General features: G+C 43.4%; 1 protein-coding gene across 40 annotated transcripts in view; it reads left to right on the plus strand.

Annotated features, from left to right (window-relative positions):
* Nucleotides 1–15,762, plus strand: part of MACF1 (microtubule actin crosslinking factor 1) — a 336,214-nt gene that overhangs the window by 309,529 nt on the left and 10,923 nt on the right. For 25 of the 40 annotated variants that reach the window (XM_045482240.1, XM_045482265.1, XM_045482241.1 and 22 more), the window contains 13 exons: nt 175–334; nt 1,139–1,333; nt 1,669–1,797; nt 2,929–3,072; nt 3,553–3,741; nt 4,465–4,585; nt 5,291–5,454; nt 6,841–7,003; nt 8,261–8,415; nt 9,285–9,359; nt 10,490–10,507; nt 13,504–13,621; nt 14,413–14,481. In XM_045482240.1, the coding sequence (XP_045338196.1) occupies nt 175–334; nt 1,139–1,333; nt 1,669–1,797; nt 2,929–3,072; nt 3,553–3,741; nt 4,465–4,585; nt 5,291–5,454; nt 6,841–7,003; nt 8,261–8,415; nt 9,285–9,359; nt 10,490–10,507; nt 13,504–13,621; nt 14,413–14,481 (1,700 nt within the window). The remainder of the gene's footprint in view (nt 1–174; nt 335–1,138; nt 1,334–1,668; nt 1,798–2,928; nt 3,073–3,552; nt 3,742–4,464; nt 4,586–5,290; nt 5,455–6,840; nt 7,004–8,260; nt 8,416–9,284; nt 9,360–10,489; nt 10,508–13,503; nt 13,622–14,412; nt 14,482–15,762) is intronic. The other 15 variants (XM_045482268.1, XM_045482253.1, XM_045482258.1 and 12 more) reach the window with 4 other exon arrangements.

Below are 15,762 nucleotides of genomic sequence, written 5' to 3' on the forward strand. Positions count from 1 at the left end.
GTTCAAAATGTCTAGGCATAGCTCTTCGTCACTGTTTATCTGTTTCGAACCAGCCCAGCATGGAGGGCCCTGTCTCTGTAGAGTGCAAGCAGTGTTCCCTTCAGCAGTCAGAACTGTGAGCCAGTCAAAGAAAAGGGATCCCCCAAAACAGTGAGGTTTGTGTGCTTCTCTCAGGCAGCACAAGTTGGAGGAGGCCCTGCTGTTTTCGGGTCAGTTCATGGATGCTCTGCAGGCCTTGGTCGACTGGCTGTACAAGGTGGAGCCGCAGCTGGCCGAGGACCAGCCCGTGCACGGGGACCTCGACCTGGTCATGAACCTCATGGACGCCCATAAGGTGAGGGGCGGGAGCTGCGCCGCATGGAGGCAGAGCCCTGGGTTCCTCCGCCTAAGCAGGCCTCTTGCTCCGACTCACCATCCAGGGGAGAAAGGAAGTCCGGAAGAGCCTGTGTCTCTGCTTGTCAGAGAGACCACTCCTCGCTCCGTGTGTATCGCTGGGATTCTGCATCAGTCACAAAGGATTCGCCAACATTGCTTTGATTTGGATTTGGTGATGTGTACAATTTGTCTTGGGGTTCCCCCCTTCTTGTTTGTACCTCTCAGTTGAGTCACACAATGAATTTAAATTCAGGAGCCCCTCAAGATACCCATTTCCACTGACTCCTACAATGAAAATGAGTTCTTTTCTGAGCTATCCTTGACCCTCGCTAGCCCAGCACCTTGCACAGTGGTATTTAGTGTAACCTACACCTGTCATGTTGACCTCCATTATATCCTCTTGTTTTAGCACAAAGCATTCAGCTTTACTCGAATTTACAACAAACTCTTATTATGTGCATGGCAGAATGTGTTCTTACTTAACTCCCACAATTCTGGAAATCTTGCTGTAACGTTACTACTGTTTTACAAGTTAGGAAATGGGGACTCCAGGTAAACAGCTTACCCAGAGCCACACCACTCATCTTGAGAGCCACCTCTTCTGATGGTTCTTTCTTACACATTGTCCTGCCTCCCTCTGCATAAAAGACACACGACTAGCACCTACCAAGGACAACTGGACTGAACGATTCCTTTTCTCTGTGGTTTGACGTCATGGGTTCAGAACATTTCTCAGCAAACTAATTCTGTTTTTCTTTTCTAGGTTTTCCAGAAGGAACTGGGAAAGCGAACAGGAACCGTTCAGGTACTGAAGCGGTCAGGCCGAGAGTTGATTGAGAATAGCCGTGATGACACCACGTGGGTGAAAGGGCAGCTCCAGGAATTGAGCACTCGCTGGGACACTGTGTGTAAGCTCTCCGTCTCCAAACAAAGCCGACTGGAGCAGGCCTTAAAACAGGTTAGAGACTTTTTTGGCGACAACCCAAGGGAGAGGATCCTAGCAGATTCATTCTCATTTCTTTATCAGGATCAGTTCCACCCAGTCTCGAATGTAAAGCCAAACATTGATCTTCTGAATGTTCTACAAGATTTTAATGTTCATTCATTAGAGAAAAAAATTAATTTGGTTTTTAAAGATCTACAAATGAAAGATGACCTTTGTGGGGCCTTGATAGGGTCATCAGTGCCTGTGACACACAAAGGCATTCAGGCCCGACCCTTTCTCTGACATTACCCCAATGTCCGGGACCTTGGCTGCAGAGAGGCTCAATCTGCTGTGCTTGGTTATTTCAGGCGGAAGAGTTTCGGGACACAGTCCACATGCTGCTGGAGTGGCTTTCTGAAGCAGAGCAAACGCTTCGTTTTCGGGGAGCACTTCCTGATGACACGGAGGCCCTGCAGTCTCTCATTGACACCCATAAGGTAATCCAGCCCCAGGGTGCAGTGACCCATGCTACCCACCAGGGTGAGGGCTGCCTCCTGCTTTTGTTTGGGAATTTCCAACCTCACGTACAAAGGACTGGAACCAGAATGGGTCCAGATTATTGGTTTGGCAGGAATGAAAGGGAAAGGACTAGTGGGTTTTTTGACACCTTAAACATCATTCATTTGTTTTTACAAAAGTAATGTGTATTGGTTGTAAAAAAGTGAAAACAGCGTGGTATCATATAAAGAAAAATGTGGGCTGTACCACCCCCTAGAATCCTCACCTGCACACAGCTTCATTTGCCTTTACTCACATTACCAGCGTCAGACACTGGACCTCTTACCAAGCTCTATATAGAATATATATATCCAGAATATAATGCAGTCTTAAGGGCCACGGTCTGTCCTAATAAAGTGGGAAATTAATCAGGAGATTTTGATCTGGGCTTTATATGTGGTGTTCTGTTGCAGATTTTTTTTTTTCAGTATTTTTTAAATATCCATAGTGTTTTATAGTTGTCATTTGTCTAAGACTGTATTGTTTATATGCATGGAAATGAATAAAAACAGGATTTTTTTTTTTTTTTTTTTTTTTTTTTTTTAAGAAAAACTAAGAATAGGAAGAGGGTCATGCCTGGTGTGGGATAGGAGGTACCTTTCTGGGTCCCTATACCTTGTCATCTGTAGCAGAGAAAGTCATTGTTTTAATTTATTTGTTGATGCTTATTTATTTATTTTGAGAGAGTGAAAGCATGCTAGCAAGCATGAGTGGGAGAGCGGCAGAGAGAGAATCCCAAGCAGGCTCCACACTGTCAGTGCAGAGCCCAACACAGGACTTGATCTCACAAATTGCGAGATCATGACCTGAGCCAAAATAGAGTCGGATGCTTAACCGACTGAGTCACCCAGGAGCCCTGAGAAAGTCATTCTTGTGTAAACCCTTCACCTTTTCACGTCTTTCAGAACTGGGAACAAAGTGCCAGAGACACCCAAATGCAGGCTTGAGGTCTGTGTTAACACATAGAGGAGGGAAAAATGCATTGAATCTTTTCCCCCTCACAGTGTAAACTAACAGTGCTGCTAGAGTAGATTTCTCAAGTTTTTGTTTTCAAATCTTTTTTGTTCAAGGAGTTCATGAAGAAAGTGGAAGAAAAGCGAGTGGATGTTAACGCAGCAGTAGCAATGGGAGAAGCCATCCTGGCTGTGTGCCATCCTGATTGCATCACTACCATCAAGCACTGGATCACTATCATCCGAGCTCGCTTTGAGGAGGTGGGTTCCTGGTTGCAGAGGGGACAGCACGTTCCCCGTGAAGCGGGTTTCTGGTGAGAAAATGCTACTGAGCTTTCCCCACCCACCCCCAGATAAGGACTCTTTTCACCCACCGTGAATATGTCAGTAAGAATTAAGTTAGTGTTTTAGTCATGACTGTTTTCTTGGTAATGAGCAGCAGTCTGAGAGAATAGCGCTGGTGTAGTGATGGTTTCAGTGATGAATTCCAGTGGACATGGTTTGGTATTTTTCCTTCCTTCCCGAGAAGTCCTGTGTTTAATAGGATATTCATACTAGATTTGCTTCCAGGAGTGCTGATTGCTCATTCCAGCTCTGTCACTAGAGTAAGAGTGAGGCCTCTGGAGTATTCGAGTGTTCTTCCCCCTTAAAGTCATTGTTAGGATCAGATGGAAGAAAAAACTTTGGAAACAAAGGATGTACTTGACTGAGAGAGGCGATGGATTTTCTTTCTCTCCCTAGGTCCTGACGTGGGCTAAGCAGCACCAGCAGCGTCTTGAAACAGCCCTGTCAGAACTGGTGGCTAATGCCGAGCTCTTGGAAGAACTTCTGGCGTGGATCCAGTGGGCCGAGACCACCCTCATTCAGCGGGACCAGGAGCCGATCCCTCAGAACATCGACCGAGTTAAAGCCCTCATTGCCGAACATCAGGTATTGTCACCATGTCATGTGGCCACGGTGTTTCCTGTGTTGCTCATGGAGCCCGTTTCCTTTGCCCTGTGTATTTGTTTTTAAATGGCTGCTTATCATATTCATACAGATTTAGCAGCTTAAAACAACACACACTTACTCTCTTGCAGTTTCCATGGGGCAGGAGTCTGGGCCTGAGTTAGCTGGGTCTCCTTAGGATCTTACCAGGCCAAAATCTAGATGTCAGCCCCAGCTGCAAGTTCTCACCCAGGCTCATTCAGTTGTTGGCAGAATCTGATTCCTTGTGGTTATAGGACCAGGTCTCCATGTTCTTGCTGGCTGTCAGCCAAGAGTCACCATTAGCTCCCAGAGGCTGCCCTCAGGTCTCAGCCACCTGGCACGCTCACAGCATGGCAGCCTATGTCTTCACAGCCACCAGCAGGAGAGGGTCTCCTAGGTCCTTCTTTGGTATCCTGTGTGGCATTCATTGCTCTGACTTCCTGGTTTTCCTCACTCAGCTGTGAGCTCCTTGGAGTCAGAAGCCATGTCTTATCTCTTCAGGTTTCCCATACCTGATGAAGTAAGTGCCTTGCTCAGTTGTTTCTTGAAAGGAGTGAGACAGTGTACAAAGGCATCTGTGAATTGGTCTGTCCATCATGAGCTTGGGCTTTGTGAGTGAAGTTGCCTGATTCTGTCTCAGTCCGAGAAAACTCTTTAACTCTTTTCCCTGTTTGTGTCTGACAGATGTTTATGGAGGAAATGACTCGCAAACAGCCTGATGTGGACCGGGTCACCAAGACGTACAAAAGGAAGAATATAGAGCCTGCTCACGCGCCTTTCATCGAGAAATCCCGCAGCGGCAGCAGTATGTTTCTAGCCTCCTGTGTTAGGGTGTTTCCTTCCTGCTATTTGAAGATGACCACTTTCCAAGTCCCTATCAAAAAACTTCTTTTTGGGGCGCCTGGCTGGCTCAATCAGTAGAACATGTGACTCTTGATCTCAGGGTCGTGAGTTCAAGCCCCACATTGGTTGTGGAGCCTACTTTAAAATCAAATCAAAACAAAAAACTTCCCCATTTTTTCAAAAACTGTATTGGATTTGAACTAAAATGTTTTTTTGAAACTCACTTTTTGTATACCAACATGCAGTAACTATATTCCATTTTCTTGGACTGGCATAATTTTGAAGTGGTTGAGCAGATTTTACTGCAGTGGCCTTTCCAGTGTTTTGGTCATCAGTGCTAGCTGTTTACGTTTGTCTTGTGTTAATTTAATTAAAAAGATAAATCTGCTCCTCTAGAGCCACTGCTTTTTTTGGTTGAGTTGACATTTCCTCAGTTCGCTGAGGACAGAATTGATTTGAAGATATGAAATAAGTACTTGTTGGCTGGGAGGGAAGATCAATAGTTTTGAAATGAGCAGTCCTAATACATGAATATTGCCCATATTTTTTTTCACATTTACTGACCGGATACCATTTTAAGGGTCTCCTAAGTTAACACATATGGCACTTTCTCTCTGTGAACTGACAAAAGCAGCTTTTCTAATCTCGTAGTTATTTTTCCTTTTAGGGAAGTCCTTGAGTCAGTCCACCCCTCCTCCCATGCCAATCCTTTCACAGTCTGAAGCAAAAAACCCACGAATCAACCAGCTGTCTGCCCGCTGGCAGCAGGTGTGGCTGCTAGCACTGGAGCGGCAGCGGAAGCTGAACGATGCCTTGGATAGACTAGAAGAGGTAAGGCCCTGCCAAGCATCCTTTCCTGGAGGGAGGTGACTTAACCTTCTGAGGCCCTCTTACTATGTGTACCTTGACCTACTTCTCTAGAAGGAGAGGACAGACCAGGGTGAGCCAGTACTGTGTCCTTCAGGCCCCCTAGGAGAAAGCTCATGGGTGAGGAGACCACTCACAACAGAGTAGGTCATACATAGCACCTAGCTGTGGAAGGCAAGCAAGCAAGCGACCAGCCAGTCCATGAGGCTCTGGTCTGTGATGCGACCCTCCTCAGCACCTGGCTGTGGTCAAGAATCAGAAGCAGAACTTGGCTGAGTTACTTCCAGGTGTGCAGCTTATCACACTAACAACCATTATTGGGCCCTTTATGTAAAGGTGTAAGTTACACAATTAGGAAACAAGGGTAACTTTTACGACCTTGTGATTTCTCTGAATATTCACTAATGATGAAGAGCAAATCTATTTTGAAGTATCATTAACACCAACCTAAAAAAATCTAGTACTACACTTCCTAATTTCTAAAACAAACCTCTAATATCTTCTATATTTTTTTTATTTGTGCCTGTCAAAGCAGCTATGCCCGGAAGTGAGTGTTCTGTGTTTTTGTTGTTATTTCTGTAGGTCAGTTGAGTTTTAAGCATATTTGGTTTTTGGCTTTTTCTTTTTTCCCTATTCCTTCCAACTTTGGAGTTTGAATGACCAGGGGGAGAACGGCTGCCCTGTCTCAGTCATTCTGAGTCTGTCTCACCAACTTAGTCCGAGCAGCTAAACCTCGCCTTGCCCACTGCTCAGGCCTGCTGTCCTCTGCCAAAGCCAAATATTTCACATGGAGGTCAGACGGGCAGTTTGCCCCCTCTGGCACCATTCCAAAGAAACATGCTTGCTGCACGCACGGGTTGGATTCTTAATGCTTCCAGCCAGAACTCAAATTTTCTCATCTCAGAAAATGATGGGAAACATGAGCCTTCCGACCCGGGCCTCAGTGTGACCACAGTTCTTTTCAAAATCACATAAGTGAGGAGTGCTAAGGACTTCTCTTCTGGGATAGAATCCATTCCCTTACATCTGAGAAGGCGATCCTTCGAAAAGTGCAAAGGGAAAGCAAGGCTGGTTCCACCCGTTCTTGTTCCGCGTGCTCCATATTTTCCATGGTGGTTGTTCAGTTACCGTTCCTCTCACTGCTCCGCTATACCACAGCTCATGTAAACAATCACAGCTTTAAGTGAAGGACCCAGATTGCGCCTTCACAAAGAGCACGCGGATGTCATTGTTGATGCCCCTCCGGAAGGCCTGCATGGCTTTACTGAATGTCTGAAAGTTTTGGTATGCTCCGGGCAGATTTGAGAGCCAAAAGAATAAATCGTGTTGACACCTATGATTTCTCTCTAGTTGAAGGAATTTGCCAACTTTGACTTCGATGTCTGGAGGAAAAAGTATATGCGTTGGATGAATCACAAAAAATCTCGGGTGATGGATTTCTTCCGGCGAATTGACAAGGACCAGGACGGAAAGATAACACGTCAGGAGTTTATTGATGGCATTCTAGCATCCAGTGAGTTCACTCATACTTCCAAACATGGGTCACATCTGCATTCCTTGCACTTGGTAGAAGCAAGCGATATTCTGGCTAAAGAGTCTTTCTGAAGTTAAAGCAATAGGGTTAGGGAAGAAGTAATGTACCTGCTTATTATTAAAATTGGCCTATCATTTTGATGGAAAGAAGAATTTCATTTTGCTGGGAATAAAAAAAAAAGGTCTTGTTGACACAGAGTGGCAAGTAAAACCTGTTTGAGGTGTAGATTAAAGAGCCAACTTTTGTGAACAATGAGGTTCTAAGTAAAGTGTTTGAAATTCAAAATTTTTCATAATACCCGTTTCTGACATCTGTATGCAGCTTACACAATACATGATCTCAATTATTTTTAGCAAGAGAAATAATTGAGGCATAAAGTAGCTAGGTGACTTGCCAGGGCCACAGGGCACATCTCACAGCTGTGCAACTTTACATGGGTGGCCAAGGAAGGCCTATCTGCAGAGGTGATATTTAAGGGAAGAGAGGCAAAGGGAACAGCAGGTTCCAAGCGCTGAGGTGGGCACGAACTTGGCATGTTCTAGGAATAGAAAGATTAATGTGGTTGGGCTGTCATGATCTAGGGGAGTGGTAAGAGATGAAGTTGGAAAGGTCAAGAGCAACCAACTCGTGCAGGGCCTGGTAGGCCCTGGGTGAAGAGAGCAGATCTGACCTCTGATCCTAGAGGCAGCAGGACAGTGGGAAACCACCAGAGGTTTTCACCTGAGGGAACCATCTGATTCACATTTTAATAAATCACCCTGGCTACTGTAAATATTCACACTTCTTTGGGAAGCAGTTTTTCAAGAGCCTAAGGTAGTTGTCTAAACAGAAAAAAAACTTCATCCTAGTCCACATTGTCACTATTCTGAAATAATCGAAGTATCCAGCAGTAGTGGAGCAGATAAGTAAATTCTCATGGTGGATGGTAGGCCTGTGGGTAGTTGTAATATCACATCTTTCAATATACCTGAAATATTGCCTTTTTTTCTTTCTTTTCTTTTTTTCTTTTGAGTGGGGGAGGAGGGAGTCTATAATCAAAACACCAAAAACTTAACAGTAAGTAGTCTCTGGGTACTGTATCTTTATAACATTATATCTTCTAAGTGGGCATATATTATTTTTGAGCAAAAAGCAAGACATAAATGTTTTTTCTTTCAAGAAGTATTTATATGCCCTCCAGCAAGCCAAGTAAGCACTGTTCGTTAAAATGTTCCAAATGTGATTGCTTTTCTCCAGAGTTTCCTACCACCAAGTTAGAGATGACTGCTGTCGCTGACATTTTTGACCGAGATGGAGATGGCTACATCGATTACTATGAATTCGTGGCTGCTCTGCATCCCAACAAGGATGCTTACCGCCCAACAACCGACGCAGATAAAATTGAAGATGAGGTATGGGAAATAACTGTATTTTGAGCACATGTTTGACCACAGTGGTTGGGTGCAATGACCATATCAGCCCTGTGACTTAACTGTCACAAGATCGTTATTTGGAGTCTTGTTTGGCAAATTCCCATTTAGAGGATGATTCCCCAGAGTATCTCTGGCTATTGAGCTCTCTCTTTCAGTCTAGATGACTTTTTACTCAAATAAGTCACATCTGTGGTTCCTCCCATGTTCACAGACTTACCACACCCATTCCAGTTCACAGACACCATGTTGCCTAGAACAAGTCCTCTCTCAGTCCTGGGCATTCTATGTCAGTATCCAGGAGCATGTGGTCTTCAAATAAAGCATTTAAGGAGTAAAATATGAAGTAATGTTTAACACGGTGTATACCAACCAACCTTTCTGCCTAGTTAAAAATTTTCTCCATGTTGAAAATCTCATCCATCACATTGAAAATAGCAAATTCATTAGTAACACATGGAGATCTCAGGATTTATTGATCCTAGAAAAGGAGAGGTTAGCGGGGCAGGTCTTGGGTATGGCCTGGAACACCCCAGGACTGACCTCTGGGGACTCTGAAGCTCCTAGGTTTAAATTTAAAACAGTTCATAGTTTGCTGTACTTGGTTTGATTTTGATGCATGCATATTAGCACATTTTTCTGAAGGAACTTGGAAACAAATGTATGACCAACAAATGTGTGACATGTATTAATTTGGAATAAAGGATAAATGCATGTATCAAAAATCTAAAATATCTAAAAGAGACATAACAAATAGCTTTCTGTTTACATGTAAAAATCTTTGTTTCTCTGAAGAGGAAGCCTTGTTTTACCCCTCACACTTTTCTTTTTTTGTTGTTCACAACCAATAGGTCACAAGACAAGTGGCTCAGTGCAAATGTGCAAAAAGGTTTCAGGTGGAGCAGATTGGAGAGAATAAATATCGGGTAAGGAAGAGAAAACTAGTCCTTTGTGGTAGTTGTTCCTCCTATATGGTCCTTCCAGGTGAAAGTAACCTGGCACACAGCTGACCAGATGGTCCCACCTTCCCTCTACCAACGCTTGGAGGACCAGAGCCAGTAGCACTTAAGATGTGGTTACTCTCTGTAGGTTCTAGAGGTCAGGTGTCCTGCTGGGCTAAGCTTAGTGCCCTACATAGTCCCATCTGAAAAATACCGTCATATTTAGCTAACAGAGGCTTGTACTTGAGTTCCAGTATAGGAGACATATCGAAGTTCTCTCTTTTGCTGACCAAAGTCTTTAGGGAAATGGAGACACTTGTTCCATAAGATAAGGCAACAATTACCTGAAGACTGACGGATTACCCCAAAGTGCTGAGCATTGTGAGCCTGAGTGACTCCTGAGCTCAGAGGGGGCTGGAGGAACTCTGTCAAGGTCCCAAAGGATGCTCTGTCTGCTCTGAGCTGATGCACTAAGGGGACGCCAGCCTCAGTAGTCTTCCCTGGAAGGCTGTGCTGAGTGTGGACATAATTGACCATGAATGATGCTGTGTTCTAGCTTCTTTTGGGACCTGGCTTGGGGCATAGGAGGGATCTGAAACAGCACTTCTAAATATATTCAGCAGCTTATCTGGATTCTCTGAAGTCCTAAGGAAAATCTAGGATTGGTAAAGAGGGTTCAGATTGTACAGCTTTTTGTATTGAGTTAGAAACAGGGAATCTAGGTTCTATCAGTACATTAAAGTGTCTTCCAAGTACACCAAAACCACCCTGGGCTGCTCTTTAGCTGGCGAGTGTTAGGTGATTGTGCCTTGGATCCAGTCCAGGGCATCTAGTTAATAAAACTTTAAGCAATCTTGTGCTTGCTTATTGCTTTTTATTTTCTTGTTGTGTTTTTAATGCCTTTGAGAGACATGAATTAACAAGAGCAATAGAGTGGAAAAGTTAGGTCTTAATTAATTTGTAAAACCACGCCCCTGTGGCAGGAGCTCTCGAAGAATATGCTTGAAGACTGGTAACGTGATTGCATGATTTTTGTTCCTTAGTGTTAATTTGACAAAATGTTCTGTTTTTTTTTTTTCTTCCATTTCCTCCATCCTTTACTCTTTTGTCTATAGTTCTTCCTCGGCAATCAGGTACAGTGTGCCTTGCAACATTCTCCTCGGTGGAAATGGTCTGTGTAGCTCGTGCTGCCTGTTCTTTGCTGTGGGGAGAGGACATAATCTGAAGCATGCCTGGGTCACATCTGGTTGTCTTACCAAGTGGAGAAACTGCTAACAGGGCTGATATTGTAAAGCTGTCTTAGCAGCAGGATAGAAGTACGTTATTTTTTAAAGGAGATGAAATTTTCCATTTAAAATTAGATTGGCTAAAAATGGTATTATGCTGGACTGAGTTTGAAGTAATGTGATTCAGGGGAATTTGAAGCTGTGGTATCAATCCAACGTGCTTCTACAAGCAACCTGGTCTTATACTTCTGTTTTGGAAATCAGAATACCAAACAGCACAGTTCTGATTTATACCAGTCTTTTGACAGTTAACACAAATTTTATAATGTACAATAAATCAAAAAAGTTTTGGGGTACTTAAGTACTGCATCTATTTAAAGACCTTATTAATATTTACTTGTATTTACATGTTTTATAACTATAAGGTGCCTGAGAACTATAGTGTAGCAGTCATGATTGGCCATAGCCTCAAGTGTGCTGATTATGTCCAGCCAGCCAAAATCTCAGGGATCAAATTAGACTTGCAAGAAAAGATTAAATGCTTTTGACTCCGCTTGGTAATTCTAACCATACAGATCTTTTGAGGGCTCTGGGGTCCTGTGCCTTCAAATGGAAGGAAGTTGCATGGGTAAAGTCTGTCTTGTAATATGAAATCAGAACCACTAAGAGTTTATTTGAGGCCTTCAGTCAATATTAGGTTCTAGGTATTGCAACAGTCATTCACTCCAGTAACATTCTGGGCCAGTGGGAAGAACAGAGGATAGAAAGAAACTGGGTTTAAAATGTCATTGCATGAAAGTGCCAAGTCATACCTAAAAGTTGTACCTGTTTGCTAATAACCTGCACACACAGCCGGCGAGTCCTTGAAGTGGCAGTGACCTCCTCCTCTACTGCTCCACTGACAGTAAGGGTCAGATGAGTTAGCTCCAATATTGGAAACAGAGTCCTGGAGTTCATTTTGTGCATGAGGCACCTGAGACCCAAAGGATCCCATGCTGATAGTCACACAGCTAGTGTCAGAGCCACTGCAAGAACCCAGGTCACTGTAAGGGATTTTCCAGTAAAGAGAAGAAAACAAGTTACTGTCACCCCAAGACATTTCTGGGGCCTCTGCCTCACTGCCCAGCTTTGCCAGGTTTGCACAGCTCCCCATTTTTAGAGCTGCTATGGCCCCTTCTACTACTCTGGCCTCAACTCCCCCCAGCCACTTTTGCTGCTGGCTTGGATCAAACCCCCTTTTCCTTACAGCTCAGCAGAAACAAGTTAGAATCTTTCAGAGAGCACTTCAGAAAAAAAAAAAATTAGGACTAAAGAGGAATGAGTCAAGTGAAGTAATTCTAAGCACTGACAGATAAAGTACAGGGCACAGTAATAGAAGGATAAGGTACTTCTTGGAGTCCCTTCCTGACTCACTGTGGAGGATGTAGTGGCCCTTACTTCCTCCCTCTCCTCACCAAGCCAGAGAGAACCCCGACTAGTGACTCTGGCGTCACTGCTCTTGGTTGTGGTGGGATTCTCCATTCCTCTTGCGGTGCCTCCCCGTTTCTTCTGCTGGGCCAGCTGATGAGGGAGGCACCCTCAGAGGCCCAGGAGGCAGCTTCCTTCCCAGGACAGGACGTTTATTCCCTCACATCTCTGGGCACCCATTTCAGTGCTTTTTATATTACACCATGCTGTTGCTGTGGTCACTCTGTATAAAATCTTAACAACTGTAGATGAGAGATATAGTCATTCAAAAATGGAGTCATTTTCAAAGTAAAGGATTGGGGAGGGGGTAATACTTTCAGTCACCTTGCTGCCTATATAAACAGTGCACTTGAGCCAGTGCAGAGTAATACAGAGAATTACTGCAAATATATTAATTTTCAGGGAGGTTGGTTATGTGCCTTTCTCAAACATCCTTTCTGGCATTTTCAATTTTTATGCCTTGTTTCAAAGTTGTGGTTCTCCTTTATAAATTTAAAAATGTAAATTAACTAATTAGTCCCTTCACTCCCCCGCCCCCACCCCAACCCCAGCATTCTCCTTGAATTAAATAATTTTAGGAATGCTATTTCTCCAACCAAATGTTTGATTTTTGCTTTGGGATCTCCGCATGATTCTCTTTTGTTGCCTCTTATTTTAGGAAGAGGGTAATTTCTTATGCAGTAGGAAACTCCATATGTTAATGGGGCTAAGAAATAGGGATGTTAGGTGAGGAAAAAGGAAAAAATAAATATCAGAAAGTCATACTTGTCTTAATCTCTGAAATTGATTGTTGAATACTATATAATCATGGTAGATTAAAATTTTATTTTCTTCAACTAAATTTTTTAGTAAAATTCTATAATCATTTGTTTAGCTGAAGAAACTTTCTGCTTGGTGACCTCACAATTAGAGAATATAGAGGGCTTATTTCTGAAAACCTTGTGTGGAAAATCAGTTTTCCTTCTAAGCTCGTAATAATGATGGCTTTGCAAGGGTTTCCTTAAGGCTTGAAATAGTATTTGCTGTTCTTCATTTACCTTTTGAGCGCACTGTATTCAGAAGTTGACATATACTTTATGTCTACCATTTATGAAAGCAAACTAACGTAACAAAGAATTTTACTACTGGGTTTTAATTTGGGCAGAATGTTTAAAAGAACTGAGGTGAGCTAACATTTGTCCATCCTCTGCCCTGCCCCACAGTAGAGGCATGACTACCAAAGCTAACTTGATCCCGATAGAAAGACACTGGTCTTTACCTTGATATCTCAGCTGTTCCATATTTTAAATTCTTTTGTGAAAAATGCCAAATAGTTAAAATTCTCCTGCAAATTGTCAAACTGTCATGTGTCATGTCTGAATACAGTCTGCTCTGGGAAGAAGGCCTCGGCCTGCTCTAGGACACACTCACTCATCACTGTCTCCTTGGTCCTGCAGTTTGGAGACTCTCAGCAGCTGCGGCTGGTCCGCATCCTGCGCAGCACAGTGATGGTCCGAGTTGGTGGAGGATGGATGGCCCTGGATGAATTTTTAGTGAAAAATGATCCCTGCCGAGGTAAGGAACCTTCCTGAGCATAAATTATACATTAGGTACTCCCTCACCGCTGATCTTTATCTTTCATGCTTACACAAAGTGTTGGTAGTGGGTCTGTTTGGGTTTTACTTTGTTAAGCTACCTAGATGTCACTCCACCAGCACAGACTGGAACTTGAGGGTGCCTGAGTAGACCAAGAAGAGAAAGCAGGAGAGGTGGATGCTGTCAGGGGAGACAGGTTTTGAGATACAGTAACAAGAATTAGGAATTTATTGGCATCTTCCAGTGTTTCAGTTTGAGGTGTTAAATTAACACTAGCCTGGAAAGGAGCCTAATGAAGCCTCTGAAGTTCCTGGTTAGTGCTCCTGATTGCTATGCCGGAAACTCGGGGAGGGTGTTGGGCTCCTCCCATGCAGGGAAGGACTGCATTTCCCATGGCTAGGAGAGGGGATAATGAACACCTAGCCCTCAGCGCAGATGCTTCTAAGACAGGTGATCACTGAAGCAAGACCCTGGGGTGCTGAACTTGAAAGGGTGGGCATGCCAGCCCAAAGGCAAAAGAAGATGGGAAATTTCATGCGAACGATGGCAGCTGCAGCTACAGGCATGTGAGGGCTGCAACAGAGGAGAGGGGATCAGGTTCCGGTGGCTAAACCCTCTTCAACTGCGGCCTTTCCCTTTTCCTGCTGGCCAAGCTGCATGTGGGTATACAGGAGGCTCCTCCACTGTCTGCCAGTTTGTCTTTCTTGACCAGTTTCTGCGTTTCCTGCTCTGTCTCTGTTTCTTTGTGTTTGTTTATTTTTTTATTCTAGTTCACCATCCTGGGAGTAAAATAAAGCGCTCTGATTCCAGCTCTTCGATTTCCAGTCAGTCTCCCATAGGTTGGCTTTTAAGCTTTGTCCCCCTAACCCACACCCCAGCCCACTGAGAATGGCTTTGCTTCTTAGACTGTGGTGCCTCTTGGCTCTGTGGCATCTGCTGCCTTTACGAATGCTTTGAAATAGCCAAGCCCTAGCTTTTCTGTTATAAGTTGATGGAGCATAGAACCCTTCTGTTGAAACAGTACCCATGGAATTTGTTCAGAGTTTCTGTACATTTAACAAATACTTACATAGCTTTTTAGATGCCACACGCTGTTATAAGCAGTTTACAGATGATAACACATTTACACGGCTATGAGGTGCAGACCAATATTGTTTCCATTTTACAGAATAGGAAACTAAAGCACGGAAAAGTTAAATAACTTACCTGAGGACAGACAAGTAATAAATGGCAGAACAGGATTCAGTTCCAAGACAGTCTGGCTCTAAAGTGTGTGCTCCTGATCAAGGTGCCATGTGTCTCAGAGGCTGGCATACCCACCACCTCCCCTTTGTGTGTGTGGATTGCTGGTTTGGCCTGTGTAATTAAATTGGTGAGGCATATTTATAAACCTGGTAGAAATGTTTACAGTACAGTTACATAACTTCTTTGGAAGTGATTTATAGTCCTATTTTGAAGTGTTTAGAGCTAAAGGGTGCAGTTCTCACATGAATTCAGATATGCCCATAAGTAGCTTCTTTTAACTCATTCTGCAATTACTCCAGTAAACAAAAATAATTTTCATTAATTAAAAAAAAGTTAATTTTAAAAGCACCTATTCTGATAAAAACTTGAAAGTGTTTAATCAGTTTTAGAAGTTACTATGTTGCAAACTAATTTCCTTGATATAAAAGTCCTCTTTCATGGTTTTACATCAGGAGCAGGAGCAATGTACATATAGGATTTTAACCATAACTCAGTAAGACAACATTATTTTTTTTTTCTAAACTTATTAGTAAGATTTTGGGGCTTTTTTTGTTTGTTTGGTTCGTGTTTTTTGGGGGGGGGGTCTTGTGTGATTGGACTAAACAAATAAACAGAAGAGATACTGCATGTGACATTTTGGAATCTGGTTGCCTGTTTGCTGCCTGCTTTACTTGCTCTGTTTACAATACCTTTATGCTGATGGCCAAGGGAAACACTGCTTGCTTTGTCCTTATATTAATAGCTAAAAACTGGAACCCCAAGAAAGTTTGGGAGGGCCGTCTAGTACCTGTATTCTGTGGAAAATAGTAGCCTTTTCAGCATCCCTTGGAGAAAACAAGGTAAGGCTTTCCTCTATGCCTCTCCAGGAATGACCT

The sequence above is a fragment of the Leopardus geoffroyi genome, chromosome C1, assembly GCF_018350155.1.
Source record: "Leopardus geoffroyi isolate Oge1 chromosome C1, O.geoffroyi_Oge1_pat1.0, whole genome shotgun sequence".
Classification (NCBI taxonomy): Eukaryota; Metazoa; Chordata; class Mammalia; order Carnivora; family Felidae; genus Leopardus; species Leopardus geoffroyi.